The sequence below is a fragment of the Brienomyrus brachyistius genome, chromosome 9, assembly GCF_023856365.1.
Source record: "Brienomyrus brachyistius isolate T26 chromosome 9, BBRACH_0.4, whole genome shotgun sequence".
NCBI classification, from domain to species: domain Eukaryota; kingdom Metazoa; phylum Chordata; class Actinopteri; order Osteoglossiformes; family Mormyridae; genus Brienomyrus; species Brienomyrus brachyistius.
Window position 1 is genome coordinate 9,406,167 of NC_064541.1, and position 26,549 is coordinate 9,432,715.

General features: G+C 47.1%; 1 protein-coding gene across 4 annotated transcripts in view; it reads left to right on the forward strand.

Annotated features, from left to right (window-relative positions):
• The window catches only part of LOC125749243 (F-actin-uncapping protein LRRC16A-like), a 72,804-nt gene that overhangs the window by 22,199 nt on the left and 24,056 nt on the right, over positions 1–26,549 (forward strand). For all 4 annotated transcript variants that reach the window (XM_049026305.1, XM_049026308.1, XM_049026306.1 and 1 more), the window contains exons 3-17: positions 5,336–5,386; positions 7,362–7,421; positions 8,616–8,737; positions 9,099–9,196; positions 9,775–9,845; positions 10,285–10,358; positions 10,625–10,700; positions 13,896–13,984; positions 14,235–14,329; positions 14,905–14,991; positions 17,639–17,742; positions 18,928–19,005; positions 19,553–19,629; positions 23,377–23,481; positions 23,636–23,705. In XM_049026305.1, the coding sequence (XP_048882262.1) occupies positions 5,336–5,386; positions 7,362–7,421; positions 8,616–8,737; positions 9,099–9,196; positions 9,775–9,845; positions 10,285–10,358; positions 10,625–10,700; positions 13,896–13,984; positions 14,235–14,329; positions 14,905–14,991; positions 17,639–17,742; positions 18,928–19,005; positions 19,553–19,629; positions 23,377–23,481; positions 23,636–23,705 (1,257 nt within the window). The remainder of the gene's footprint in view (positions 1–5,335; positions 5,387–7,361; positions 7,422–8,615; positions 8,738–9,098; positions 9,197–9,774; positions 9,846–10,284; positions 10,359–10,624; positions 10,701–13,895; positions 13,985–14,234; positions 14,330–14,904; positions 14,992–17,638; positions 17,743–18,927; positions 19,006–19,552; positions 19,630–23,376; positions 23,482–23,635; positions 23,706–26,549) is intronic.

Consider the following 26,549-nt stretch of genomic DNA (forward strand, 5'->3'; position numbering starts at 1 on the left):
TTCGGGCAGCAGAAGGAGCGGCATGACTCATTTACGGAGACGCAAAGCCTCCAGCTCCCTGCAGGAGTGAGAATGAGCGCGAAGCAGAGACGTTCTTCTTGAAAGCGTTGTTGGGGGGTAAATGAATGGCATCCCTGATCATATCTCACGTCTTGTTTTGCCCCATCATCTCACCTACATGTTTTGTTTGATTTTGTTTTGTTTAAAATGATGCATCAAGGCAACCTCAGTGTGGTGGGGCCTCCATTATAATAGCGTGGGGTGGGGGGAGAGATAAGTGTGGGCATAATCTCCAAAAATATGCTCTTCCCTTCTCCCCCAGTCCGTTTTTTCCCGCATCCCTCCTCGTGACGTTGTCCTGGGGCCAGCCGACATCGGGACGGAGGAGAGACCAGCATTTCGCCCTCTGGTCGTACTTTGGCTCCTGATTGGCTGCCTGGTCCTGCCGCGGGTCTGCGCGTGTCGTGGCTGACCTGCTCTTGGGTGTCTGTCGTGCTGCTGTGCGTGACCCTTGAACCAGACCACCCCTCCGACACCCCCAGAGCCAATGCCAGACCGTGTAACCACTGATTGTTCTGACCTGGTGTGTAACACTGAGTCTTTTGACTAGTCAGTGCCTCTATTAAAACAAACCCATTGTTATCCTGCGGACAGTAATGTTTGCCTCTACAGCAGGCGCCCCGTGCTCTCATTGTACAGGGCCAAAGTTTTTATGTTTGCTACGCGAGACAGCGGCCTAAAGGAGAATAACTCTTTATTTTAGGTAATTTCTCAGTACAACCCAATAACAGGAATATTACTAAGTATAGTGTGGCATTTAGGTAATTATTGCTGGCATAATTATTCTTTCTCATTTTGATAATGCTGCTTTGTTTCCATTTATCAGGTCTTTTAGAGGGATTGTGCTGTTTTTCCATTGTGTTGGAGTAAATCACTCTTCGCATTTATCGGATCGCTGTCGTGGCCATCATATAAAACGGAGTGATTGATGCTCTGTGTAACTGCTTCGCTTTCCAGTAGACGAATGCCAAAACCACACACATACGTTAAGGCTAACTACACGTTTGCCAGCCCCTAGGATTTATGGTATCGCATATTATAACTGGTTATTTAATCCGCTAATGTGGTGCACAGATGTAACACGTTAGCACTTGGGATTTATTGGGTATGACGCGATATATCACGTGCTTGGGCGGCCCCAAGGTGCTCCTCTTCTGTGAGGGCGACCGGACCCCACCAGGCCGTCCGGGATCTGCCCTGGTTGTAGATATGGGTGCATAGATGGGTGAAACACAGAGGGTCAGTACGTAACCCTGTGCAGGTTGTCTCTAGCTTTTGTTCAGGTACTCTAGTCTACTTCCGCAGTCCACAACTGGGAGTACTTGATATAAATCATCTGCAGAGTGTGAGTGTGTGCCCTGCGATGGACTGGCTTCCCATCCAGCGCTTTCTGCAACTAGGTGCCATGTGCTTTCTAAGATAGGCTCCAGGACCCTGTGACTGGATAAGCAGTTATGGAAGACAGATGTGCTGGATCGGGGTAGATAGGTGGTTCATTGTGTTAATGCTCGTTGCAGTGAAATGTTACTGGAAGATCTAGGGACACACTCCCCACCCCCACTGGTAAATTCAGGGTGCTTTGAGTGGACAGGATGAGGATGCTGGTAGCCATGATTTCAGTCCCCAATTTTCCATTTCTTTCCTTTTTCCGTCCTGTAAAATCTGGCGAAACCAGAAAATATTATTTAAATCGACTCTTCGTCATGCCGAGTTTTCATTTCCTGCAGCATTTGTGTTTCAATATGTAATAATATTTATCAAAAATGGAGGAAATATTTAAGCTACCTCTCGTATAAAAAATGTTGCTTATTAGAGGATTCCAGATTGCATCTGAAATGTTTTAATTGGTTCTTTAAATGCAGAGTACACCTGGTACGAATGGGGCTCCCTTTATGTGATAAATCTTAGTCAGCGGCTGGCGACATAGACACATATCTCGTTTTTCTTATCCGCGGAGTCTGGAGCACCCATTCCACACTGCAAAAACATGCTACTCTCATATGTGTGTGGGGGGGGGGGGGATTCGTTGCCATGGTAACAGTGGGGGTGGATGATGATGTGAGGCCTTGTTTGACAAGCGCAGACAATTTCCTGGGGCACACGCTGCGGTATGGGGTAGACGTCTTTTGTTCTCAGTCGTCTGTTTTTCCCGGGAAGGTGCGTGCGTGTGTGTTTGAGCATCAGCGTCTGCGTGGCCGTGTAGACGTGAGCATGGGGCAGGTAACACATGGAGTGAGGGGTGGGAGGACGGGGGGTTTCCTTTGTACCACACCACGCTGCGGTGCTTGTCTGCTGGGGTGCCTCTCTGTCGCCATCTGGAGGTGACTGCCGGCAGCAGACGCTGCAGAGCGCTGTCCTGGTGAAGGACTGGCGCTCGTCTGCTGGAGGCCTCACACTGGTGCTGTTCAGTTTCTCTCTTTGCAGTAAAAGGCGAGGAGTCCCCGGTTCCCTTGCTGGTTGAGGGGGCTGATTTTTACGAGTGCGGCGCTGAAAGGGCTCTCGGCCAATGTGGGGTGTGATTGGTCTCTCTGCCCTGCCGGTGGGAAAACAAAGTGTCACTGTGAATATCTCCCTGTGTTCATGTGTATACTGTATGTCTGTACATTAATACTGTCTTAAAGGGGCAACAGACTCAGGTCCTCTTTGAAACTCGTTCCCTGGAGGGAAACGTTTCACATTTCAAATCGACCCGTGTGTCACACGTGAGGCTTTATGTCTTTTTTCTAAATAATGATGTATATCTGATTTGAACTCTAGTAAACCTCAGTCTGTGTGTATCTTGCTCGATTGTTTTAAGGAAGGTAAATAGTATGTATGATGAACTGCTGTTCAGACCAGTTAGACATTGAGTATGTACTGGGATGAAAGCCTGCTTATAGCCCTGTGGCTGCGCAATACTGAAAAAACGTCTCGATATGGATTTTTTGCTATAAATATTGCAATATTTCTAATGCAAGACTGGAGATGAATATTCACCCAAAGTAAACTATAGCCAAGTAGAGCTTATCTACCAGTAAAGTCAGATAAGTTGGTGGTGTGGAGTTGGTGTGAAGTGCTTTTGCTCAGTATGGTCTCAGAAGAAGGCCAGTTCTCACTCGCTTTTCTCCTCATTACTCCTTTTTGTTAAATTTCTTATAAATGCGCCACAGTGTCTATGAGTGACGGCACAGATGAAAATGATTATGATTTTCTTGCTCATGCAAAGGCAGCAGCAAACTTTACACTGATTTTTTTAACATACACTAGATAATCTTGAAAAGGAACGATAATTAAAATTGCTAAGCTTGGTTTCCTAAGTAAAAATATTTTAGTAAAAATTGTTAATCTCATTCAGTTATTCTAGTAATACCTTGGTTTTTTTGGATTCCCCCCCCTCCAGCCTACCTGGTGAATTTTATCACGAAGATTTAAAAATACCGAAATAGTCTTGCTTTTGAAAATACTGTCAAAATACTGTCCACTGCAGACAATGCCCAGATGGTATGAAAAATTAGACACCACCTAAGCTTAATCTCCACCCAGCCGACTATCACGGTTCTTCTGATGTGATGATTGTCATGCACATGACATGCGACGTCGATATTAGCATCGCACATCGTGCGGCCCTAACCCAGATCCCTCTACTGCCCAGTGGTTGCTGCCCTCATTACAGCCCCTGGCCTCTCAGAGAAACCCAGATAATCTCTCAGAGGATGTTTTATCACGGCAGGCGATTAGTTTAGTTCCCTTTACTTTGTATTTAGAGGCCACTGGTTCCGCTAAGAGTCTCACCTGCTGTTGACGTTACTGGACCTTGGCCTAAAAAGGCCCTCGACGCGCTTTCAGACAGGACGGCCCTGGTATGGGCAGGAAACCGTGTTTGAATGATGTATGAAGATGTGACCTGTAACTGGGTGGTCACAAGTGGGGATAGGTTGTATGAAGATACCCATGTGACCTGTGACTGGGTGGTCCCAAGTGGGGATAGATTGTATGAAGATACCCGTGTGACCTGTGACTGGGTGGTCCCAAGTGGGGATAGATTGTATGAAGATACCCGTGTGACCTGTGACTGGGTGGTCCCAAGTGGGGATAGATTGTATGAAGATACCCGTGTGACCTGTGACTGGGTGGTCCCAAGTGGGGATAGATTGTATGAAGATACCCGTGTGACCTGTGACTGGGTGGTCCCAAGTGGGGATAGATTGTATGAAGATACCCGTGTGACTTGCTAATCCCCTGCATTGTCTCTGTCTCATGGCTTACTCTCTCACCTGCTCTCGTTCTTCCCCTAAGGTGTTGTCTTTACATATTAAAAACGCAAATTCGTGATCAGAGTGTTCAGGTCATTGCTGCTTTAATCTGTGCCTAGCCTCCACAGGAGCGTAAAGCAATTTCCCTCTCTGAAATTGAATTGCACTCTTAATGAAGTGCTTTTCTGTGGCTGTTATGTTCGTTTCGCTTGATTCCCGTTATCACCTTCATTTGCATTAGCCCTAAACCGCATTGGTCTCTCCCTGCAGGCAGGCAACCAGCCCCTCATTTAATCCTCTTCCTGTGACTTTCCAGGATTAGTCCTTGCGATGTCGTGTACATGCTCCCTAAACCCTTTACATTAGAGATCTCGGACGAGGGGATTCCGTGTCAAGCATGAATTCCTAGTGCTGTTATTTGTCTGTGTGGTGTTGGGTTTGTGGTTAAGGTTTTTTTTTCATTCTATGGCAGTTTTTTAAGCATTACTTACTGTATAGGAAAATGAGGATTCTCTGAAAGATTATCGTGCTTGCTCTGTGTCAACATGAGGAGTTAGGAGATGTAGATGGACCACAAAATAGAGGTGTTGCCTCTTCAGATTAAGAACAGTCAACTTCGTTGGTTGGAGCATCCTATAAGGATGCCAGCTAGGTGGATCCCAAGGGATCTGCTCCGGGCCTGTCCCACTGGGTAGGGGCCCCAGGGAAGCCCTAGGATATGCTGGGGAGACTGTATTATATCCCAGCTGACCTGGGAATGTCTAAGGATCCATCAGAACTGGCTGAAGTCTGTATCCACGCAGAGAGAGGTCTAGCCTGACCTGCTCAACATGCCACCACTGTGCTCTTCACCAGGAGAAGCAGGGAAGATATGAGATTTAGAAGGAAATGAAGGAGCAGAAATGATTGCCTTCCCAGCATGTGGTATAATGTATGCCTTGTGCAGAATGGTGATAGGGCAAATGGATGAATACAGCATGCTTGTTAATACTGGTTCGGTTCGTCTCTCATGATGTTGCCCTTCCCTCTCTGTTGTTCTGCAGGCACTTTCGGCTCACCGGACCTACCTTCTAAGCGCCCGCATCCCAGCCAAGGTAAGCCAGGCCTGGAATGGGCTTTCGCAGCGCGACTGCGGGAACAGGCACAGCAGCTCAACTTCCTGTGGGCCTTCTGAAACTTTTGGTTCCTTATGATATTATTATGAACATAATTTGAAATGGCAGATGTTTGTTTTCGTCTCCTGCGATGGGCTGGCCCCCCATTCAGGGTTGTTCCCTGCCTCGTGTCCATTGCTTCTGGGATAGGCTCTGGACCCCCCGTGACCCAGTAGGATATGCGGTTTGGAAAATGGATGGATGGATGTTTTCGTCTCTGCTATATGCTGTTCAAGTTAAATCATATCCTTTCACAAGAACCAGCCATCCTTCCCATATCCATGACATAGGTGGAGCGTCTACCATGCCTGTTTTGCCAAATAGTTTTTTTGGAGAGCAGCTCATCGGCGTTCACTTATCTCTGAGGGCACTCTTTTCAGCCTGCCCTCCCTCCTTTGTTACCAAGGGTGTCCTCTTGGCATTTCGCCCTCTTCCTGCTTTCTATCTGAGACGCGATGTTGAAATGCTTTCAGGTTCCGTGTTTTTGGCTTGAGGTGTCACCAGTTTAGTTCCTGTTACTCATGCACCAAACAATCGGGTGTAGGCGAGCGCTCGCGTGCTCAGTGCTATTTTACTCATCATCACACAGGGTCTATATGTTCCTTCCTCTTTGCCAAATGGTAACTTCAGCAAAACCTACCGATGGTTGACCTAATGTATAACACATCCTAGCAAGTCCAGCATTTGTTCTGAGGTCTGGACGCTGACAGAATATGACGCCACAGACCCTTTCGTCCTCCTAATCCTCCCCCATTTTAATCCCCATTTGTCACACTGGGCCCACACTAATGTCTCTGTTTGGCTGTTTTAATTTTATACATGCAGAGTGAGGTTTTAACCTATTAACAGATTTAAAAAGGAACTTGACTCAACACCACTCTGATTTATCAGAGATGCTATCTTAATTTATTCAGAGTATATCTTGCAAACTTCTCTTTTGAATCTGGATGTCAGGCTTTGATATAATTTGTTAATCTTGATAGTAGACACCTTGGGCTGACCTCTTCCGCTTTAAAAGTATAATTTAAAAAGATTGTAACTGAAAATGCAAGATCCATGAATTTTTCACGAGTCAGCCAAGCATCACTGACGGTGTAAATCGCATGCCAGAATACAGCCTTTCTGCAAGATAAAAAAAGATACGATATGGAAATCAGGCAGCTACATAAAGGAAGAGCTTTTATGTGGATCATAAGTGAGGTGGCATCAGTCCACTGCATGTCCGTCAATCCACTGCATATCCATCAATCCACAGCATGTTTTTGAACACCCCAGTGATCTCTTTAATAATGTGTCTTGTGTAAGTGTGTATAAAAATAATGTCCCAAAATGCAGACATTAATAGACGTTAGTACATCACAGTTTGTTTTTGAACAAGCTAAGTCATTGTTTATTGCTTTCTCTGGTTATTAGCATTGAGGAGGGGCAGGGTTATCACTAAAAGTTATTGAGGCGCCCCCATAAATATAGCTGTGGGGACATTGTGTTTTGTGTATGTGAGCGAGGACAATCCTATCAGTGTCTGTGTCTCTGAAAAGCATAGAGAGTAATATTTTTATCACATCTAATAAATGACAGAAAAAGCAATAAAGGAGGAAGGCTTTTGTTTACGTCTCTAAAACATAGAAGTTCTTCAGGACTGGTTAAAACATGTCATATAATTTCATAGCTAAGGAATGAGCAATTAGCACACTGTCATGCATTGTTTATGAAGCACCTCTTTTTAAAACTATCAAACATCTTCTTTACAGCTTTCCCCTCTGTGCTTTTATTCTGCTAATGCTGCTTATCCAGCGCCTTTGTCAACATCAGGGATGTTTGCGATGCTGACCTGGGGTCAGTCTTTAATGCACAAACTGTCTTTTCTCAGTAGCTGTTTTCCTGCTGATCCCCTGACCTCTCTTCCGTCTATTAGGTGGAGCAGTCCTTCAATTACCTGGAGATACAAGGGATCGCCTGCAACAAGCCGGCACAGGTAACAAAGTCGAGCTGCTTTTCTCTGGATGACGACTAGCTTTGATGCTAGCGGGAGCTAGCTGGCTGCTTTGTAACCAGAAGGCCTTCGATTCGTGGGGGGAATGCAGCCCAGTGCAAACCTGTCCCTCCCCCAGCCATACCTCTATAATCATATATCAAATCAATATAAAGCACTATATCTTTGAGTTTGTTATCATCTGATTCTCAGCTTACTGTCCCGTTTGAGTAACACCCCTTGACCTCTCCAACCTGCAAGTCAACGATTTGAACTCACTGTTTTTGATGGAAGAAAAAGGCCTTTTCATGAAAGCTGAATCCTTTTTTGAAATGAAAATGCTGCAGTAATTGACTTACAGACACGCGACGTAGGATCATTTTAAGGGCGTCGCAGTCTCCTCTGACTGACGGTAACGCATTAGCGAGTAGCATTCCTAATCTTCCACTAAACCCACTTGAAAATCCTTTAGTTTATTACTGGTGCTTGAAAAGATGGCGAATCTCTTTCACATCTGTCAGCCTGTCGTTTTAGCAGATCATGATGTCAGGTGTTAATCTGACGGGGGTTTCAAGTGACGTCTCCAGCATTAATGCAATGGAAATTACCATATGTCAGAACTTGAGTGAAAAAAAATCATCTCAAGCTGAGTTATTGCTGCACATGCTTTACAAAAGGTTTGTTGGTAACACTTTACTTGAGGGGGTACAATGTAGTAGGACACTCTTACTTAATATGTTAAGTAAGATTGTAGTGTTGGTTATGTGTTGATTTCATGTTCGTTCATTATTAATCAATCATGGGGGATGATTTGTTCTTGAGTAACTAAGTTATGTGTCTCATTAAGTGTTACCAGTCTCTTGATTTATTTTTATTATAAAGAAACTATGAGAAAGACCAAACCAGAGCATGTGGCAAACGTGAAGTCTGGAACTCAAAGTGGTTATATGACTTAGTAAGATGATTTTGACACATCACAGGCGTTTATCTGAACATCATTCCAGACCTGGTTACACCTGGTTAGAGGTGTTTTCTCTCTCTCTCTCTCTCTCTCTCTCTCCCTCTCTCTCTCTCTCTCTCTCTCTCTCTCTCTCTCTCTCTCCCTCTCTCTCTGTCTCTGTTCTCTCTTTTTGCATTTGCTGCTTCTGCCGCAAAATGGGACTGACTCTTTTGTGCCCCCTCCTCCCCCCACGGCAGCTAGCGCTGGAGCATGACAGGGGCTCGATGTCCATGAAGCTGCCATCCCCCGAGGATGTGAACGACGTGGTGGCCCACATCGGACACAGCCTACAGAGGATATGTCCCGGCCTGCCCCCTCTGTAGGTTCCGAGACTCTCCCCATATTGTCTGACTAGTCCTCCGTTTGCATGGACTTCCATAAAATGTTACTCTTCTGTTCAGGTCATAACATCCAAGCTAATTGGATAGAATCTATCTATTGTTATGACTTGTTTTGCTTTTTTTTTTGGTGTCTGAACTCCTCGTTCACAAAAGCAACTGTCCTAGACTATATAGTACATGGAGATCTTCTGTGGCGGTCTTTAGATAAGGTGTTTCGTAAGGAACTCTGGATGTATTCCATCGAGACAGAGCATGTTCTTTCTCTTGGGACCTGAGTGAGAACCGATAAAAGCAGTGTGTGATAATTTGGGCTCCTCTTTGTGCTTCTGAACCCTGTAGGAAGATGATGAAGAAGGTGTTGATGGAGCCGCCAGAGCGGATCTCCAACCTGCAGGCCCTTTGGGAGAAACAGACCGTGGTAGATCCTGGACCTTGTGGTAAATAGAACACTAGTGAACACACCTACGATTCCAGAATTGTCCAACATGTAGATCACACACGGGTTTGCTTCATGTGTGTGAGAGAAATTCAGGAAACTCAACTCTGGTTCATGAAGTTTCAAGTTTTATTGTCACGTGTTCAGAGGAACACAGTGAACTTGTTATTGCCACAGCTGCAGAGGAAGGACAGGTGAATAGGGGGACAGTAGGACAACAACAGTGCAATACAGGACAATAGTGCCATAACAGACAAAACGGTGCAAGACCAGATGTGGAGAGACTTATTATATTAGAGAACAATAAATGTTACAATAAATACAATGCAATGGGTGTGCAAATAGGCCACACAGTAAGCAGCATTGATAAAGTGCAGAAAAAAGCCATTGATCTGCTGTCACATTGGAAATGGGATGCATAGAGTTTGAGTGCAGGTTCAAACATCACAACTTTCCTTCCTGATGCAGCATTGATCTGAGAACATAGCTTTAATGTTGCCCAGTCAAGTGGAGGTTCCTGGGGTCTGTCAGTTCTGCTTTGCGCTTGACCAGAAACCCTATTTGCTCTCTTCTGCTCAGGCGGTTTCTCTCAGACGTACAAGTGCATCTGTGACTTCCTGGGCCAGCCGTACCGCGAGGAGGTCCAGTGGGTTAGTATGCAAGTGCCTCGTCGGCCTCGTTTGTGCCGTCCGCCGATAAGATCCACGAACAAACGCTCTTCAGGTCAATGCATCTCCATTCAGTTAAGAACAGACTCTGTGGCCTTTAAGTGAAGAACAAATTTGTGGGATTATCCCAGGTAATACAAAACCCAAATAGCATTTGGGTAGCTAATATTAATTGCTTTTAGAAAGATTGTTTTAATCTAGCCTCATTCTGACAATATTTTATAATGACATATTTCTCGGTGCCACATATTTTCTTCTAGCGAGACATTTAAAGTACGCTTAATTAAATTTTTATGACTGTTCCTTCAGTCTGGGTACATCTCCTGAGCTGTGCCAAGGTGCACTAGAGTCCAGCTGTCAGCGTTTCCTGCACAGGAAATGAGGACAGGAGCAAAAACCTGCCTTCTGATTCCCTCAACAGGACGTGGACACAATATATTTGACGCAGGATACGAGGGAACTGAACCTGCAGGATTTTAGCCATCTGGAAAACAGGTAGGTGTGCGCTGTGCCACCCAAACAGCCACTGAGACTGGCATCACGCCTCAGTGATCAAGCCAGGGGGGGGGGAACAGAATCTCACATTTTCATATTTTAACATGTAGTGTCACTCATTCCCAAAAAATACAAATAATTCAAAGTCCAAAGAAAACAGTGTAATGAAGACCATTTGGGATTTGAATTGACCATATTGTCGTCAATCTGTTCACCGTTATTTGAAGACAACGTTTTATTTTTGTGTTTTTTTTTTGATGTTCCAGGGATTTGGTGGCTATCATTGCTGTTCTGGAGTATAATCAGTGGTTTATAAAGCTCTCCACAAAGGATTATAAACTGGTGAGTTACCTTTCCACCATCAAATAGAAAAGCTATGAGTTTTTATGTGAAATTTCTTTCATTAAAAGAATATGACTGTCAGACCTGTATACTGGCTCTTCGGGGTTTTTCGTAACGTGTAAAATCCTCTCTTTCCATTCACTGTTATCACCTGCTGATGACCATGATCACAGTGTGATTGGGGGCGGTTATGTCAATGGGTGCTGATGAGCAGTGAGCCAGCGCTCGAGTGTGTAGCGGTGTCGCATTTCACCCAGCCGCAGTAAGCAGGGCCCTGCATCGCAATAACGATGAATTTCTGCGACAAACGTGCCCGGAATTATCACTGAGACGGCCTGCAACAGAGGGAGAATCGTGGATGTTACAGAGCTGCATCGATCTCAAGACGGTTCCTTTGTCTGGATGCGTGCCACCGGAGTTGCGGATAATTAATTGCAAAGACGATACTTAGCGGATTGTGTTTGACTGCATGGCTTCGCTTTAAGGGCTCTGCCAAAGTGCTCATTTTGTAATTGCAGTTGAGTAACTGTATGAGCAGTCAGGGCCAGAGCCTGGAAAGAGAACGGGGGTAGAGACAGCGTCCATTAGCTTAGCTTACTGTCGCGGTGGAGGGTCTGAGCCAGTGGACGGGAAACAACCTTTATTAGCACGATGCAGAGGGTGTCATTACTATTGCCAGCAAGTATTGTTAAGATTAGCATGCATGCTAAGGCTAAGCAGGTATTGCACCCGTTGATTGGCTCTGAGAATCAGGTGGTACATTCATGGATCCCATGGGGTGGCAATGAGGAGTAAACAATCAGGGGAGAACTGGGTTAGGCTCAAGGGATCGGCTCAGTTATTCTGATGGGAACAAATATTTGACTCTGGTGGGGGGGGTGGGGGGATGTGCCACATCCATGTTGAGCCATGGGTCCCTTGGCCAGGCTGCTTGAGAGTCCCCCCCCCCCCCCCCCCGCCCACTCCCATGCACGACACACCCAGTACAGAAAGCCACAGTTAAACAGAGCAGCTCGCATTCCCGCTGGAATTCTTTCACAGATTAAATTCCAGATTTCTCCCACGGCAGTCATGTGACCCAGATCTGCTTCTTTTCCACAATAGCAATGAGAATGTCAAAAGGCTCATATGCAAAAAACAAGGTGATTTTCCTGCAGGTTGCATTGCCCATGTCAGCACTATGGTGCTTAAACTTAAGCAGGGTTATGTCAATGTCGTGCCCTATAGGACTCCCGTAACTTATTTGAAGAGTGATTTTTATGTGTGGAAGATCATTCTCATCTGCTGGGGGACCAGGATCTGAAAGAGATTTTGATATTTTAATCCCTTCAGTAGCATAGGCTGTCATCCATCCATCCAGCATTTATCTAATATAGAATCGCAGGCTGGCAGGAGCCCAGGAAGCAGGGGACAGGGTGCCGGTCCATTGCAGGGCACACGTACCTGCTGTGGGCAATTTAGAGACTGTAATTCCGCCGAGTGCATGTCTTTGTTGTGCGGGAGGACACCAAACCCAGGGACTCAAACCCCTAACCCTGGGGGTTTACCGCTACCCTCCAAGCCACCCTGCAAGGGTCGTTTTACCTGCTTTACAGTAATATCACATTTTAAAATGCATATTCTCACCATTTTCATCAGCCTCTGCTATACCTCTGTACATTGCATAATTTTAATGACATCTTCACCACTTTAAATAGATACCATAAAAAAACATTGGCTGGTTAGAGATTGAATCGTTTTATAAAAACATTCAATGCAGACTCCCCCCCCCCCCCCCAGTAATGCTTTACTTCAAGCATCAATGTACTGTATAATGCATCATAGATACCCTCATAACGCATTATAATGAATTCATAAAGTATTATAAACATGGCTATAAATAGTTATAAAAAGGCATAACACATTACAGCCATGTTTATAATGCGTTATGAATGCTCTATGAAGCTCTCCTCCGTAATATACTTTAAATACCTTCATAAGTATAATAGCTTGTGCTGACCATTGTAAAGGTATCTGTCTACATGTGAAAGAAGAGTCTGGCCCAAATCAGGGGAAAATGGGTCAGAGCGTTGATGACTTTTGTAGCTGCTTAACTTTTTAATTGGAACGATTTATTATGTATCTCTGGACTCAGCAGCAACCACCCCTCCCCCCCGGCCATCAGATGGCCCAGCTTGGCACGTGTCCCTACACAAAAGGGCTGTTCATCATCTGAACAGAACGTTCCATTGTGGAACTGTCGGGGAGGGTCGTGATGCGAGATGATTTTTCTGAACTCACCCACCCCACCGCTCCCGCGGCTTGACAGACTCTCAGGAGACAGGTCCCACTGGGAAGAAGGCCCTAGGGGTGTTGGGTGTGTGTGTGCGGGGATGGGGGTGGCAAGCAGATAGCAGATGAAGCAAGGGACAGTTAAAGAGTCTTGATGCTCACACATGGGATCCAGATTGCCGTCTGATTCAATGGAGATGTTCTGATAAAACCCAGAAGAGGAACCGTTCTGCTGTAATCACCTCAGCCGGAAAGAAGCACGTTCCGTCATGGGCGGGACTGACACAGTTTCTGTCACAGACTGTCACCATTACACTTGAATACCTTCATAGGCCCCAGGCTCAGTAAACCATTAGCCATTAAGGGTATGAACATCTAGATCAATAGAATGATATTGACTGTTAAGGTAATTAGCATTAAAAGTTTAGCAGGGTGCAGAAATAAAGATACTTTTGGGTGTAATTTAACGCATCTGCTCAGTGCAGAGAGGAGATGCATTCGGGAGCGGAGAGCATAGGGAGATGGAAAGGCGACACATCTTTACAGGGCGGGTCGCTGGGCTCAGCGCAGTACGGATGGTATCACTGTGAGTTTGTGCTTGAAGGGGAGGGCAGTTTGTCACGTTAGACTGTAGGGGGCGTGGTGGCTCAGGGTTTCCATAATTCCACAAACCCCCATCACAGCAATGCATGAGGGGAACTAGAATTAACTCCCCCTCTAGTTTCTTGATTTGCTGGTTTCTCCCTATAACCCAAGTGTCTGTTGGGTCTCTGCCCTGCAGTGGACCCCCATCCCCTTCATTGTACCCAGTACAGCCTGGGTTTGACCCCATCCTGACCCCACGGTTGTATGTCTGAACGTTCTATGACGTCCTCACAAACTGATGTCAGATTGTCGTTCTGATCACCTGCATCTCTATTGCAGCCATCTGACGTGTGTGATCAGATCCTTCGAGTCGTTTCCCGGTCCAGTCGTCTGGAGGAGCTGGTCCTGGACAACGCGGGTCTCAAAACGTGAGCCGGCCAATCAAATCCACTCTGCTCTAGGAATGGAGGGGTGGGGGGGGGGGGTTTGGGTTTCCCATCCACACATACCATCAGGCCAAACAGAAATTCACAGCAGCTGCTGTCCCCTTGCTCCCCTCCGCCAGCAGTTATGCACAGAAGCTCGCCAGTGTGGCTTTCTTTCAAGCAACTTGCCAACCACGCTTTACTCTTTTCCCTGATGGATGCTCTCTCCTTGCCCCCGCCCCCCCCACCCCAGTGATTTTGCACAGAAACTGGCCAGCGCCCTCAGTCAGAATACCGCCTCAGCGCTGCACACCATCAACCTTGCAAACAACCCTCTCGAAGACAGAGGTACGGCCGCTCAAGCCGCTGGGTGTGATTCTGCAACTGTACACTCATATTTCTGCTCTATTCAATAAACATGAGCACTGTCCCTTTGAGATCTGATTGTCCTTCAGTAAAAATAACAATGAAAAATACTTTATTTCATTAAGTCGTAAACTGTTCTTGAATGACAAGATTGCACAATACAGCTGATGATGAAGTGTGTATAAGCAGGAATGACACGATAAGATTCTGCGAAAGCTTCTGCGTTTCATCTCTAGATGCAACTACTTTCGTTGGTTTGACCGAATGCTGTTCTCATGCACCCGTTTTCCATCATCTTCTATCACGGAAGACGGAAGCCCAGTCCCAATACTTAGAACGGAAGTATTATGAGCGGTAAAAATCCGCTGGTGTCGTTCTTGCTCCAAATTTCAAGGATACATCAGTCGCATCCTCACCAAACGAGACCAGTCCCATGGTTCATTGTGCCGTAAATTTGTTCCTGGGAGGCAAGTTAGGAAGACTGTTCTTGACATGTGTGATCTTTGTGTTCTTGGCAGTGGGAGACACCCTAAGTCTGGACTTTTGCTTTCACACAGGTATCGCCTCGCTGGGAGCCCAGTTTGCTAAACTCCGCAAGGGGCTGAAGCACTTGAATTTTTCGAAGACCTCGTTATCGCCCAAAGGTAACCCAGGACTTCACAAGCACTTCAGCACGTGCTCAGAAATGGAGCCGCTCTCGTCAGCGTCACCGTGCCCTCGCTGGGCCTCTGGTTTTTGATCTGTGTGATGATTCTCTGTGTTTTAATTATACACGCTACAAATGTTATTGCCAAACGTGAGTCTGACGGGGATTTGCGGCGGAAAACAGCGTAGCCCCGTGAGACGGATTTAATGAGGCTTTCTGCTTGGCACTTCAGACTTAATAGTTCCCACACAGAGCGTCAGCATGGGTGATGAGAGTGCTAATTACCTGCTCTTCCTCCGCCGCGCTGCGTAAACACACTTTGTTCTGCCGTGCGTCGCACACTTACCTGGGCCACAGGTGCCACACACTCCTGTGCTCTGTAATGTTCAGACATTCCTGGCTTTTGAAGCCCCTTCTCTCTCTTCCTTGAGGTGCCCGTGCTGGGAATCTGGGAAATCGAGACGAAACGATGCTTTAGATTAGATTAGATCAGATTATTGTCATTGTACAATTAAATCACACACAACAAGTAATTCAAAATGTAAACAGAGGTATAACTAATTGACATATAAACAGTTTTGGACATAAGACACCGCACAGGGAATAGATGTGGACTGAAGGCTTTTGCCTTCAAAAAATGCCTGAAGATCCACAAGGTTTCCTCCTTCGCTTACCTTCTTGTACCCAGTGGTCCATTTAATGAACCAATGGTCATTAATCCTTTTCCCTTTTTCTGGGTTTCAGTTCTGAGCCCACCTCCCTAATGGCCGGACCCTGTCTCCCTGCCAGGCCGCTTCCCAGATGGATATTTTCGTTTCTGAGCTGCCTGAGATCTCACTCTAGTTTAGTCTTTGTGGAAGGTTGTTGGATGGTGGGTGATCGGCTGAAGTTAAAAAGCTCAGCGTCAGGCTCCCATATGAAAGTGTCAGAAAAATCTTTTCAATTAATCTCAATTTGTTCTGCTGCTTCTCCTTATTTTGAAAGAAATGTCTCTGATCCTTCGCCCCCGCAAGCCCACTGTGGCAGCCCTCTGTCAAAAAGGGGGGAATTTAGCCTTTTAACTGGGTCATGGAGCATTTCTGTGGGGTAGATGATGCACGGTGATGGTTAAGATGCTCGGAAGGAGGGAGAGTGAGCGAGGGGCACATGAGTCCTTAGCCTGGAACGGCCCTCCGGAGCCCCGTCTGCCACCCCAACCCCTCCCTGCCGCAGTCCAAAACCCCCCCGAACCATGCACCCGGTCACTGACAGCATGCGAACCCCAACTCTAATCAATGAAAGGTCGCATTTGAAAGGTCATGCTTTGAACTTCTCCACCTGGGGTCGTGTGTGTGCATCAGGAGATCATCGTTCTACGTGAACCACACCTCAGTGTAACCTGCTCGCTGGTACATTACACCAAGCCCTGTTTCAACTGGTTCTAGTTAGGGTTAGCTTGTTTATGCTTGTTTGCCCCTAGTTATACTGGTTCCTGGTTTGCCCCTGGTTAGCCTGTTCATAATGATTACTGGTTCGCTGCTAGTTAGCTTGTATATACTGGTTACTGGTTTGCTGCTGGTTAGCTTATTTATGGTTATTGGTTTGCCCCTAGTTAGCCTGTTTATATGAGTAAGCCCCCGGTTAACTCCTAGTTAGCACATTTATATTCTGTCATCACAATGCTATGTACTGCTGTCCTACGAATGTCCATCCTAACTCTGATGCAGGCTCACAGATTCGGTTTACAGTCACGTACTAAGTGTCCAGAGTTTGTAGTCGATGATTTAACCAAGTCGTGTGGGATTTCCCCCAACGCCTCTGGATCCTGACCTTTTACATTACAGATTCTAACATTTCACAGGGAAATTAGCACTGTAATCCCATATGAAAGAGAAGCTGTTTGGGGAAAAAAACTCCCCATATGCCCGGTTTGTTTGTTAATGCTAACAGTTGTGTGGTAACTGTTAATAATTGCTGTGTCGCCCACGCTAATTAGGCACATGGAGAGCATGTCGGCTAAGCTGATGAAAGCGGTAGCTTCAAACAAATGTCAGCAGCAGGCAGATCGTGGGGCCGTCCTGCCGGCGGCCTGAAATATTAATGGCCGCGGGGTAGCTCCCCGTTGGGGCCCGGGGCCGTCTGACGCTGTTTGAGCCTGTTGCCGGATCGGGAGGGGTGGTCAAACTTGCGATGGATCCATCGATTTCCCTCGTCAGCCACCACTGCCTGCCCGACCTCACGGCCGCTCGGGGTCCAGCTGACGGGGAGCAGCAGACCTGTGGTTTATTCTCCTTTGTTTTTCATACTTTCTGGGGTATCTGGCCAGTAGGGGCTGGAGTGTCGCTTCTGAGAGCGATAATGAGCTCGGCAGGCCTCCGCTTGGCCCCGTATCGTCTCTGCTATTACATTTCCTCACAGGTAGCCAGCCGCTTTATCTCCTGAATGCAAACACGGGTAGCGGGGCCTCGTCGTTATCGCGATGATAAACAGCCCAATGAGAAGAAACTTTTCAGAAGCTTTTTTTTTTATATTCTGCAGGTGTTTAGATGCCACTCATTTATAACGTCGTTCATGTTAACATTATGACACGTGTTAATAACTGACTTATGAGATGCCCACCTGCTGATTTCTTCTGGATGTGTGACGTTTCCTGTTTCCTGTTTCAGGGGTGAACTGCCTTGCCCAGTCACTGAGTGCCAACCAGTCTATCCCCTGCAGCCTCACACATCTTGACCTCTCAGGAAACATTCTTCGAGGAGATGACCTTGGGGTATGTATCTCACACTGTCCCCATAATACAGGAAAAATCTAAAAACAAACTTCCAATTGTATTAATTTCTATGTCATTTTTCTGTCTAAGTGTTTGTGGACAGAGGAATCATTCGCGTGAAACGCAGTGGATCTTGACAACACAGTTTACATCATTGCAGTGATTCTCAGATGTCCCTGTATCGATCGATGCCCTGTAGAGGGTGTCCTGTTCCTTTGCGCTGTTATCTTTATCGGAACTGGAAGGTTGACCTGCAATTTACTTGCTGTCTCATGCCAATTAATGAAAAACCCAGTCAGAGTGCCCCGCTCATCCCGGAACAAGTCACACCCCACGTATACACACACAGATGCACACTCACACAGACAACACACATTTGTATGCACATCTTTGTGGGGACTCTCCATTAATTTCTGTGGGAAATGACAACCCTAACCCCACCCAGCCCTAAGCTTAACCATAAGTAACCAAACAAAATACAGGACTTTGGGCATTTTTAGTTTTTCGCCGATTTTTAGAAAATGTTCCCCTCGAAAAATACGGTCCTCACACCCTGAAAACAACAGGTTTTTTATTTGGTCCCCACAATGTAATATGTACATGACCACACACACACACACACACCCCCAGGGACACGTCAGCTGGCCATATGCATGCTGTGAGGTAATATTCTCACTTTCAGTAGGAACCATCAGAGCTGCAGCCTCAAGCCTGCCCCCCTCCCCTCCTACACACACGCCCCACCCCGCCTCACACACACACACACACACACTAACATCAGTAACCCCGTATTGATTGTACTCAGCACACGGCCTGGTATTGACGTCCCCCCCTCCCCGGTCTTTCTGGGCTTGTCGCGTTTGGCCGTAAATTTAATCGGTCGACCCCGTTTGCCATGTCGGCTTTGCTGAGCGCATGCTAACTCAACAGCCCACACTCTATAAACTGCAAACATGGTAACGTGCGATTGTTTAGGAGTGAAGTGTTGTGATTGGCTCATTCCCTCACTGATCATGTGACCGACGACCCGGGCTTCTGACAGCCTGCAGTCTTTTCAGACTGACTGACGCGTCCCGCGAGGATACCCGAGTCTAATGACCTCATTGCTCTTGCGGCCCGTCTGTTGTGTCCCCCGAGGATGCACCAGCCCCTGTGTCATGTGACGTCCCCCCTCCCCCCTCACAGAACCTGTACACCTTCCTGGGTCAGCCGAATAGCCTGAGCGTCCTGGACCTGTCCAACACAGACTGCGCCCTGGATCTGGTGCGTGTGCAGCCCGTGACCATCGACCGTGTACAGCTCTAGGCTCCCTTATTTTAATGGGGTCTTCTGGTTATAAGCAGGTGACAATCTGCTAGCTGCAGACGGACTTTGGTTTTTAAATATACAGAAGGAGTATATAAATGAGTGATGTGGTTCACTGATGCAATTGTGCTAGGCTGTTAACAGGGGCAAAGGAACTATTTGAAATGGATGGATGGATGGATGGATGGATGGATGGATGGATGGATAGATAGATAGATAGATATTTTTTTCAGTACTATGCTGTTCGATATCTGTGTGTATAAGGTCATGTGGGGCTTTTCTTTTCTATAACTTTTGTATAATAAGGTCACAGGTATTAAAACAATTGTAACTATCTATCTTAGGATTTATGCCAGGAGATTTTAGACCATCTTGACTTTCTGCGTGCATAGATTCATGAAAAGGATGTGAGTCGTGATTAGAGGATGCAGGTTGGGCTGCTGTCCTGTACGCGTTGTCCATAGCGCCTCCTCTTGGCATTAACTGGTGTTACCCTGTGTCTCAGGTCTGCCCCGCTCTGCTCCGTGGCTCAGCCCAACATCTGTCTGTCCTGAACATGTCAAAGAGCGTCTTCGCCCACAGGTGAGGTCATCCGTCACTATCCTCCCACCCCACCCCCCCCCCCCCCCCCCGTCCCTTGGAAAATCTTGCCTGGGCTGTTTCATGCGGACGGTTGCTGGGAAGGCTGAGTTCCAGGTGACCTCCAGCTAATTAGTGATCAGGACAAAAACATCAACGAAGTGCATTAAAGATTATTGGAGTTGCTGCGCCCCAGTCTGACGAAACACCGAATTCATTTAAGAAACATCGATTTTATGTCTTTCTGCATCGTCATTATTTTAGCTGAAACAGTGACTCCCATCAGTGATACAAATCTCTAGATGTTTGTTTTTGAGAAGACTTTGAAGATGTGATCTTTACATTATTGGGAAAATGTAATCATCAATAGAAAGCTTGGGGGGGGGGGGGGGGCTTTATCGAGTGTGAAAGGGCAGTTTAGGTGTCCAGTTGGGCAGCTTGATTGCCTTGCAGTTGCAGCCTGGCCCCCCAGGCGATTCCAGTGTCGGGTTCGACCGATGTGCATCCTGCCGTCAGTGTGATGTGGCTGTTAAACACGTGGTGTTTTCACGCTTAGGAAAGCCGTCACGCTTGCCACATGTGTGTGGTTTTCACCGTTAGCCGTGTAACCACGTGGGTTTTTGATGTAGATCCTCTGAAAAGGTTAGTGGCTTCCCAGAGATTCCCCGGGGAGTGGGTGATCTCGAGGAGCGGTGTGATTATTGCGAGCGCTGCGTTCACGCTCCGAGCGACTGAACACGGCCTGGCGAGTGTAAAGGCGCCTGAGTCGTTACTAAACCGAGGACCCAGTAAGACCATCGAGAACCTTCAGAACCTAACGTGTGCATTTCATCAGTCTGAAAAACTGTGGAAAACAGATCAGAACTGTTTTCCACATTTAAATGTGTCCAGAAGTATTTCTCAGTCACCTCTTTTGAAAGGGAATCTAAACCCCCCCCCCCCCCCCCGCTCGCCCACCCAAATTGGAAAATGGATTTTTAATTAATATTGAAAGTCTGTAAACCTGCCTTGCAAAAATGGTCAAGTATTTCAATGTAAAATTTAAATATAAGATGCATGAAATTCAGCTGGGGGGGGATATGGTGGCTCAGTAGAACACTCTTGCCTCACCCCCCCCCCCCCAAAAATAAATCTCTCCACTCAGAACGTGTGTAGCTGTCATGATCTCCCCGTGTCACGTGGGTGTCATTCCACAGTCCACAGATGTGCAGTTAGCCTGACCGTTGTGTGATTGCTAATGTGTTTCTGCCTGTAATGGACTGGCACCCCATCCAGGATGTACCCCAGCCTTATGCCCTCCAATGGACTGGCACCCCATCCAGGATGTACCCCAGCCTTATGCCCTCCAATGGACTGGCACTCCGTCCAGGATGTACCCCAGCCTTATGCCCTCCAATGGACTGGCACTCCGTCCAGGATGTACCCCAGCCTTATGCCCTCCAATGGACTGGCACTCCGTCCAGGATGTACCCCAGCCTTATGCCCTGCGATGGACTGGCACCCCATCCAGGATGTACCCCAGCCTTATGCCCTGCGATGGACTGGCACTCCGTCCAGGATGTACCCCAGCCTTATGCCCTCCAATGGACTGGCACCCCATCCAGGATGTATCCCAGCCTTATGCCCTCCAATGGACTGGCACCCCATCCAGGATGTACCCCAGCCTTATGCCCTGCGATGGACTGGCACTCCGTCCAGGATGTACCCCAGCCTTATGCCCTGCGATGGACTGGCACTCCATCCAGGATGTACCCCAGCCTTATGCCCTGCGATGGACTGGCACCCCATCCAGGATGTATCCCAGCCTTATGCCCTCCAATGGACTGGCACCCCATCCAGGATGTACCCCAGCCTTATGCCCTGCGATGGACTGGCACTCCGTCCAGGATGTACCCCAGCCTTATGCCCTGCGATGGACTGGCACTCCGTCCAGGATGTACCCCAGCCTTATGCCCTCCAATGGACTGGCACCCCATCCAGGATGTACCCCAGCCTTATGCCCTCCAATGGACTGGCACCCCATCCAGGATGTACCCCAGCCTTATGCCCTGCGATGGACTGGCACTCCGTCCAGGATGTACCCCAGCCTTATGCCCTGCGATGGACTGGCACTCCGTCCAGGATGTACCCCAGCCTTATGCCCTCCAATGGACTGGCACTCCGTCTAGGATGTACCCCAGCCTTATGCCCTGCGATGGACTGGCACCCCATCCAGGATGTACCCCAGCCTTATGCCCTCCAATGGACTGGCACCCCATCCAGGATGTACCCCAGCCTTATGCCCTGCGATGGACTGGCACTCCGTCCAGGATGTACCCCAGCCTTATGCCCTGCGATGGACTGGCACTCCGTCCAGGATGTACCCCAGCCTTATGCCCTCCAATGGACTGGCACTCCGTCCAGGATGTATCCCAGCCTTGTGCCCTGTGCTGCCTGGGATCGGCTCCAGGCCAGAAGAAGCAGTTAGATAATGGATGAAATTCAAGTGATTGATTAATTAATCATTATCTCTCCAATTGGATAAAAAAGCAGCCATTTGTCACTGTCACAAGCCTACCCAGCGGGACCTGGGGTTGTCCGTTTAAAATGAGCTTTATGCTTGCAGTCTTCAGTCTTTATGTCTCTGTTATCTTAGCCAGATATCTATCTTATGAATTGAAAACAATATGGTTTCTTGGCTGAGGTAAAGCCTGGCAGTCATTCAGTTAGGGTGCTATTGATTCCGCTAAAGCTTCTAAATCTGGTTGCTGCTTGTGCATATATATATATATTTTGATATTCCTTAGTTGTTTTTGTTGTGAAGTGTTCCAATACCATGTTGCTAGATTAATTATTTAAACGCGGGTAGTTCCACTGCATCACCGCTCTGACTGCGCCTTCCGATCGTAACACTGAAACAGATAAATCCAGCCTGGTCTGTCCTTGTTCAGTGGGAGCCTTGCTGGGCTCGGGCAGCTCGACCGAGCTTTAATAGATTGTTCATCAGCGGCGCTGTCCTGCTGAGTGTGACCTCTCGTTTGTCCGACATGCACCTTTTTCCTATTGTCAGGTATTCTGGCTTGAATTTCTGGTTTTACTGATGTCTGGAGGAGTCTAACCTGCCATGGATTTATTCTCTCTCTTTTATTGTCTCATCTTTCTACTCTGAGGCAGTTTCTGACACCGTGGATATTTTCTGTGGTCTGTTTTTTTCCGACTGAAGCACCAAACGGATCTTCCTTTAGTCACCACGTAGCTGCCCCATGCCGGATTTTAATCTTTGGCTGCCCACTGAATCGCCCCCGCGCGGTTTACCGTACATTTAACGCGCTTTGAATGAAATCGCCAATGCTGGCAGCATTAGGAATTAAGAGCGTAATTTAGAGTGCCCTCTTCTGGCTGCCTGCGTTACTGCATGTTGACTATTTGCCCTTCCTGGTTCTCTGATTTCTCTCATTAGAATGGCCTGGGTTTCCGTCGACCTGCAGGTTACCTTAAATAGCACGTAGGCCCCACGTCTAAAAATGAAGAGCAATTAACTATTTTAAAATAAATAGGACTAATGGAATAGCATTGTGGCTTTTGGTAATGTGAGGACCTGGTTACCGGTTCCCCGAAGGGCCAGAACTGCCCTAGAGATGAACAAATCTAAGTTTAATATCTCCAGTGAAACATCCAGCTTGGCCAAATCGCTTGGGACTAAGCTGTCTGACTTGTAGACGTTGACTTGTTTTTGCGACCCTCATGTTCCTTCTCAACCTTGGGTGACAGGAAAGGCAAGGACATCCCCCCCACCTTTAAGCAGTTCTTCAGCAGCGTCCTTTCCCTCAGTAGCATCAGTGTCTCTGGAACCAAGCTGCCTCCCGACGCCCTCAAGTGAGTGTGCTAATTGCGCTGATTGTGTCTAAGTGACCCGCAGAACATCTTTCACGCTGTACGGCCTCCATACGTTTTCGTTTGTTCTGCTGATTAAGTCTCGACGTGACCTTTGAAGCGCTCATCGATTGCTCATTAATATGTCCGTCCTCAGAGCCCTTTTGCTTGGACTTGCCAGCAATCCCAGCCTCCGAGACGTCTCCTTGGACCTCAGCTGCTGTGAGGTAAGAGAGCATCCGGGCTGCGTTTCAGGAGCGCCGCCCCTAGTGCCATGGCGACTAACCCCCGCTGAACGGGCCGAACCCAAGCAGCCTTCTCTGCATCCCAGCAGTTTCGCTTTGATTTACTGATTTCAGTTAATAGAAGCTCTGATTTCGGAGACTGTTTTTGGTGTAAGATGACATGATAATATTTTGTCTATTGAGAGGTCTACAAATTCGCAAATATGTCAGAAAATTATAACGTCTGGATCATCTTGACCTCATTTTAATAATTTTTTTTCTTTTACTGCAAATTAGGTTATTGATTTAAAGGTTGCAAGATGAATGTCAGCTTTTTACCTATTTGCTTTTTTTTCCAGAGATGCAAATTTTTATGTTCCTTTTTTGGATGTTTTGACTTGTGTCTCTTTTGAACTTGTTTGTACATCACATGATGAGGTTCCCCTCAAACTGAGCTCTCATTTCTGATCACTGGTGTCTATATTTGGCGCTGGAGATTAAAGGGCTTGGGTGGTGAATTCCTGAGGTGGGTGGATAGAGGAAATATAGTCAGGGAAAGCGAGCTGTGAAAAGCTAAAGGGGGCTGCCACGCTGTGCCATAAAGCGCCAGTGCCATGCAGCACCTTACCATACAGCGCCGTGCCATGCAGCGCCAGTGCCATACAGCACCTTACCATACAGTGCCAGTGCCATGCAGCGCCAGTGCCATACAGCACCTTACCATACAGCGCCGTGCCATGCAGCGCCAGTGCCATACAGCACCTTACCATACAGTGCCAGTGCCATGCAGCGCCAGTGCCATACAGCACCTTACCATACAGTGCCAGTGCCATGCAGCGCCAGTGCCATACAGCACCTTACCATACAGTGCCAGTGCCATGCAGCGCCAGTGCCATACAGCACCTTACCATACAGTGCCAGTGCCATGCAGCGCCAGTGCCATACAGCACCTTACCATACAGTGCCAGTGCCATGCAGCGCCAGTGCCATACAGCACCTTACCATACAGTGCCAGTGCCATGCAGCGCCAGTGCCATACAGCACCTTACCATACAGCGCCGTGCCATGCAGCGCCAGTGCCATGCAGCGCCAGTGCCATACAGCGCCAATGCCATGCAGCGCCAATGCCAGGGTCCAACGTCCTTGGCACAGTTACGAAATCTGAACAAAACTAATTATTCCAGGACACAATTGGCAGCAACAATAATAATAATTAATAATAAACGGGCATCATGACTTTTAGGCATGTTTGACTGCTGTCCATATCGGCATTGAGCTGCACTGCTATGGAACTTCAAATTGATTTAATATGCCATTAACACCATGCCATTAACACCATGCCATTAACACCATGCCATTAACACCATGCCATTAACACCATGCCATTAACACCATGCCATTAACACCATGCCATTAACACCATGCCATTAACACCATGCCATCCACTAATTGCCATTTCCAGGCCACCAGCTGCAAACTCTGTACACTGCTTCAGAATTTTAAACAATTCTTTTTCTGTGCTTCCCCCCCCGGGCCCCCCCTCAAATCCTGCACTAATTCATAATCAGACTGGTTCTCTTTGCGCTTATCTGATTCCGTTGCTCTAACGTTTCTCCGTTTCCTTCCCTCCGCTCTCCTAAGCTCGGACATTGTGTAAGTACAGCTTCGCTCCGCGTGCCATCCAGCTGCCCCCCCTCGCCCCCCCCCCGCACCCACCCTAACCACCTAACAAGCAAACTCTTATTTCACTCCGTTTTTGTTTACTTCTGCTCTCTTTGCCATTGTTTTTGTTTTTTTGTAATTAGGGTCACAGGGGTTCAGTTGAAGTTTAACTTTCCATTAACGATGTCCAAACGCGGACGCTGTAAAACACCCCGAATGGCCACGGGGTCCCAGCCAACAAGGCAGCCTTTGTTCGGAGAAGAAATGGCCGTCCTTGGCTGACGTTTAATCTTTTCAGCTCCGTACCAGTTTGGAAGTTTTCAAGCCCATTTGAACATTTTCACAGCCAAACCGGAGCTTCCACACTTTACTACCCCCAGTTATGTCCAAGCTGCAGTGTCTGATAACCGACTTTGGAGTCCACATGGTGCACTGATTACATGGTTTACCAATCACATAATGAACTTCGCTTACCTTTTGATTAATTTTGGTTAAATTTAGATTTAGATTAAATCCTTTATTTGCCATTTGCACAAGTGCGGGTACATTGCAATGCTTCTCTATGCCAACCCCATCTTGCTCTCCTTGAGACAGACAAACAGGTGAGAGCAGGCTTGGGGGGGGGGGTCAAAGCACAGGGTCAGTCTGCAGGAGGGTCCCCTCGACCTGGGGGTTAAGGGCCCTGCTCAAGGGCCAACAGACATATGACTGTTCTGCTGAGGCCGGGGTCAAACTAGGGTCTTTCTACTCACAGACACTTACTCCGCTGAGCCCCTCCCTACTTCCCACCCCACCCCAGCCCACCCCACCGCCCCCCGGAATATACCACAGGATATACTCTGCTTAGTTATAGACAGTCACCTCTATAGGCCTTATACATGTATAGTTATACATCTGTAAATTAATTATGTTATCTGAATTAGTAAAGACTTGTAGAATGTTTATAAAGGCTATTTGTTCAGAACTGCTAGAGTTTTAATTTATCATTCATTTTCCCTCATATATTATGCATATAGAGTTTGCAATATATGCATATAGTGCATATAGAGTTGCAATGTTTTGGTGTAATTTTTCTTCTGTAATTGATAGTCCTGTATGAATGTAATTAGAATGAGTCTGATTTCCTGCTAATTTGCCGCGGTGTAATTTATTGAAAGTGATAAAGATGCCAGGCGGGTGCTTTAC